Source organism: Poecilia latipinna, unplaced genomic scaffold (assembly GCF_001443285.1).
Source record: "Poecilia latipinna isolate Pla-1442-1.1 unplaced genomic scaffold, P_latipinna-1.0 Scaffold1870, whole genome shotgun sequence".
Classification (NCBI taxonomy): domain Eukaryota; kingdom Metazoa; phylum Chordata; class Actinopteri; order Cyprinodontiformes; family Poeciliidae; genus Poecilia; species Poecilia latipinna.
Window position 1 is genome coordinate 11,168 of NW_015114486.1, and position 3,558 is coordinate 14,725.

Consider the following 3,558-nt stretch of genomic DNA (forward strand, 5'->3'; position numbering starts at 1 on the left):
TTAAGTAGCGGGAGGTATGGGGTGGTTTGGGGTTTGTTTTTTTCTGTGGATGTGGGGGGGGGGGGGGTTCGGCTGAATAGAACCTCATGGTTCTCCTCGCGCTGAACTAAGCTGCGTTCAGGTTCGGCCGTTTAAACCAGTTTCAGCAGGTTTTCTCTCACCTGTCAGGGAAGTTTGGCCGCACCTGCCTCACCTGCAGGAAGTCCAGCTGGACCTCTCGGAACAGTTCCGGTGGCTCCAGAACCTGGACGGTACCGGTTTTAGCTCATTAAACTGCCGAACAGCGCCCATCGGAACCGCGCTGTCTCACTTCCTGGTTCCTCCCAGGTGAGCTCCGGTGTGTGACCCGGTTCGGTTCTGCGAAGTTCTTTTCTGTGAACTGGGTTGTCAGTCTTACAAGTAAACCCGGCTCGGTTCGGTTCGCTTTGGACTCTTACCTGCAGATGTACCACCTGAACGCAGAAACTGTCAGACTCGCAGTGCGCGTGCGCATGTAGGCAGGTAGCTGTTCAGCCTGGTGATGGTTCTGACCCGGTTTATAGATCAGAACCTGAGTATTTAAGTCTGACCGATTCCTCCCTGTGGCTCCAGGTTCTGGTCGGCTCGGTTACTCTGCGTGCCGCCCGGATCCAGGACGGCCATGTTGGACAACGTCCCCGTCGGTGAGTCCCGATTCCGGTTCTGGTTCCGATTCTGGTTCTCACGTCAGCTCATCGGTTCTGTCGAGTACTGCCGCTCTTTCTGTTTCAGTGTCGTCGGCGGAGCGCCAGCAGGTTCTGGCTGCTCTGGACCGGCTCCAGAACCGGCTGGTCCACAGGGAGGAGTGGAGCCTGAGCGCCGCCCTGGGGAGCCTGAAGGAGGCGCTGCAGAGCCCGCTGTTCGGCCGCGTCCTGACGCTGCAGCACTCCGTCCGCCAGCTGCAGCAGCAGGTGAGAAACGGCCGGAACCCGTACAGAACCTGGAACAGAACCAGGTTCTGTGAATGTTTATTCACATCCTGCGCCTCTGATTGGCCGAGCCGCTCTCCTTGTTCCACTTCAGACCAATCAGGAAGCACTAGATCAGTTGAAGCTCCGCCCACTGACTTCTGGGTTTCGGACCCAGTGGTCATGTGTCCTTCAGAGACCACTGTGATTCTTTTGGACCTCCATCCCGGTCGGTCTGAAGCTAAGCCCCGCCCACCAGCTGGAGAAAAGGGGCGGGGCCTGTGAGGACGTCTTGAGCTGAAGCCTGGCTTCATGCTGGCTCAGCCAATCAGATGTGAGTTTAGGCTTTTACTTCTTAAAACCCTTACAGTGACCCTGCTGCAATCTGATTGGCTCAGAGGGACCAGACCGTGAATTACAATATCAGCATCTGGTCTGGTCTCTGATTGGACGACCTGATTGCATAATCGCTGCGCCCCCTCAAGTTCAGATAACAGGGGGTCAACGGTCGCCACGATTACTTCAGGGCTCCACTCAGAGTAGGAACTTCCAGCTCCTGGAGTTTTTCTGCTTCTGTCTGGTTTTTATTTTCCAGTTGTTTTCCATTTGAACTTTGGTTCTGATCTCAGCAGCCGGGTCTGCTGGTCTGACTCTGGTGTGTTTCCAGTTGGATCAGGACCTCCTCCTGGGAGTGGCAGGTGTAGCCCCGCCCCCTGGTCATGTGACCAGCCCTGATTTGTATTCCACTGTGGCACCGCCTTCACAATAAACAACCTGCAGCCAAATTAAGGTAATGGCAGCCACAGCGGGCGCCTTCATATGCTAAGTGCTGCGAAGGTCACCGTGGCGACGGAGGCACGGGCCACTAATGTCCCGACTGAGTAACGGCCCGGCCTCGGCTGGGTCCTGCGCCGTCAGCCCGGCCCCAATCAGCCGCAGACCGATACGCCTCACAACGAGAGAGGAGAGGTCGTTCATACATCAGCTGCTGGAGCTGCAGCGCCTCGGGGAAATCGATGCTCCGCTTCCAAACCTTCCTCTGCTTCTACCCCCCGCCTCTGTCCACCCCCCACCCCCACGCCTTGTTTCTAAGTCCTCGCTGTCCTGATGCAACTCAGTGCTGCACTTCCTGAAAAGAGGCCCTGAACGTCTCAGGAAACATCCAACATCCATCCATCCAACCATCCTGGATGGTTGGATGGATGGATGACCATGGATGATCCATCCATCCATCCATCCATCCATCCATCCATCCAACCGACCAGGTTCCACCAGAACAGAAAAAGATGAAAATCAGTATTTAATGAAACCTGTACCCAACAGTCTCACTCCTCCTTCCTCTTCCTCCCCTCCGCCCCCCAGCTCAGCAGCTTGCCTCCTGATGCTCGCAGTGACTTCAGTTTCTCCAGACGCGGTCAGCTGATTATGAGCGCCGCCCCGTCCTCCGTCCTGACCAATGGCTCGTCGCCTCTCTCCCTTCAGGCTCCGCCCCTGACGGAGCGCCTGCAGCAGTGGATCCAGGAGGCGGCGAAGGTAGGTTCAGCCTCGGTGGCGTTGTCGTCGTCACGGCGACGTGTGCCGCGGGACTGAGCCGGTTCTGTTCGCAGGGCCGCCGGATCGAGCCGATCGTTCTGACCCGGCCCGCTTCAGGGGGCCTGGGGTTCAGCGTGGTCGGTCTGAACCCGGCAGGAAGCGGCGGCCACGGCGTCTTCGTCAAACACATCCAGCCGGGAGGAATCGCCGGCCGGTGAGGCACACCCGGACCCAAAGAGTGGTTCTGGTTGGTTCTGACCTGGGTTCTGTTGCAGGGACGGGCGTCTTCAGGAGCAGGACCAGATCCTGGTGATCAACGGCAGTCCTCTGGAACCGGGCCGGAACCACCAGGCGGTGCTGAGCTTGCTGCAGCAACCTGGCGAGACCGTGGAGCTAGTGGTGGCCCGGGAGTGGGACCGGGACCGGGTCGCACCAGGAGGTCCAGCTGAAGGGCCAGTCGGCAGGGTCAGTGGAATGGAGCTGGGTCCTGCTGGGTTCTGATGAGTTCTGGTGGGTTCTGCTGGTCAGGTGAAGGGGTTCTGTCAGTTGCTGTGTTGGTCGTTCCGGCTCCTCCCCAGAACCGAGGCGGGTTTGGTAGGAGGCGCCCCATCACACCTGGAGGTGTCTTTAATGCCACATTTCTGCAACAGAGTGAGCCCTCCTGTCTGTGAGGATCTGTGATGCTGCTGACTTTGACTGACTTCAAAGTCAGAGGAAATGAAGTCGGCGCTGCTGAGAGGCTGAGAGGAGGAGGAGCGATCCATGTCGGGAAATAATTTCTCAGTCGCTGCTGGCCATCGCACAGACCCACTTTAGGGTTAATCTAGGGGCTTGGGGGCCACCAGGGGCTTTGGGGCCACCAGGGGGCTTTGGGGCCACCAGGGGCTTTGGGGGCAACCAGGGGGCTTTGGGGGCCACCATTGGGTTTGGGGGCCACCAGGGGCTTTGGGGGCCACCATGGGGCTTGGGGGCCACCAGGGGCTTTGGGGGCCACCAGGGGCTTTGGGGGCAACCAGGGGGCTTTGGGGGCCACCATGGGGTTTGGGGGCAACCAGGGGGCTTGGGGGCCACCAGGGGCTTTGGGTGACACCTGTGGCTA

The 3,558-nt window shown here is 59.0% G+C and overlaps 2 protein-coding genes across 2 annotated transcripts in view; one reads left to right on the top strand and one right to left on the bottom strand.

Annotated features, from left to right (window-relative positions):
• tm2d1 (TM2 domain containing 1) overlaps positions 1-627 on the bottom strand; it is an 11,704-nt gene extending 11,077 nt beyond the window's left edge. Inside the window, exon 1 of the mRNA XM_015014981.1 lies at positions 438-627. Coding sequence (XP_014870467.1) covers positions 438-493 — 56 coding nt within the window. The 5' untranslated portion in view covers positions 494-627. The remainder of the gene's footprint in view (positions 1-437) is intronic.
• Positions 1-3,558, top strand: part of patj (PATJ crumbs cell polarity complex component) — an 86,993-nt gene that overhangs the window by 3,451 nt on the left and 79,984 nt on the right. Inside the window, exons 2-6 of the mRNA XM_015014979.1 lie at positions 592-662; positions 751-929; positions 2,289-2,459; positions 2,534-2,673; positions 2,735-2,924. Of these exons, the coding sequence (XP_014870465.1) occupies positions 641-662; positions 751-929; positions 2,289-2,459; positions 2,534-2,673; positions 2,735-2,924 (702 nt within the window). The 5' untranslated portion in view covers positions 592-640. The remainder of the gene's footprint in view (positions 1-591; positions 663-750; positions 930-2,288; positions 2,460-2,533; positions 2,674-2,734; positions 2,925-3,558) is intronic.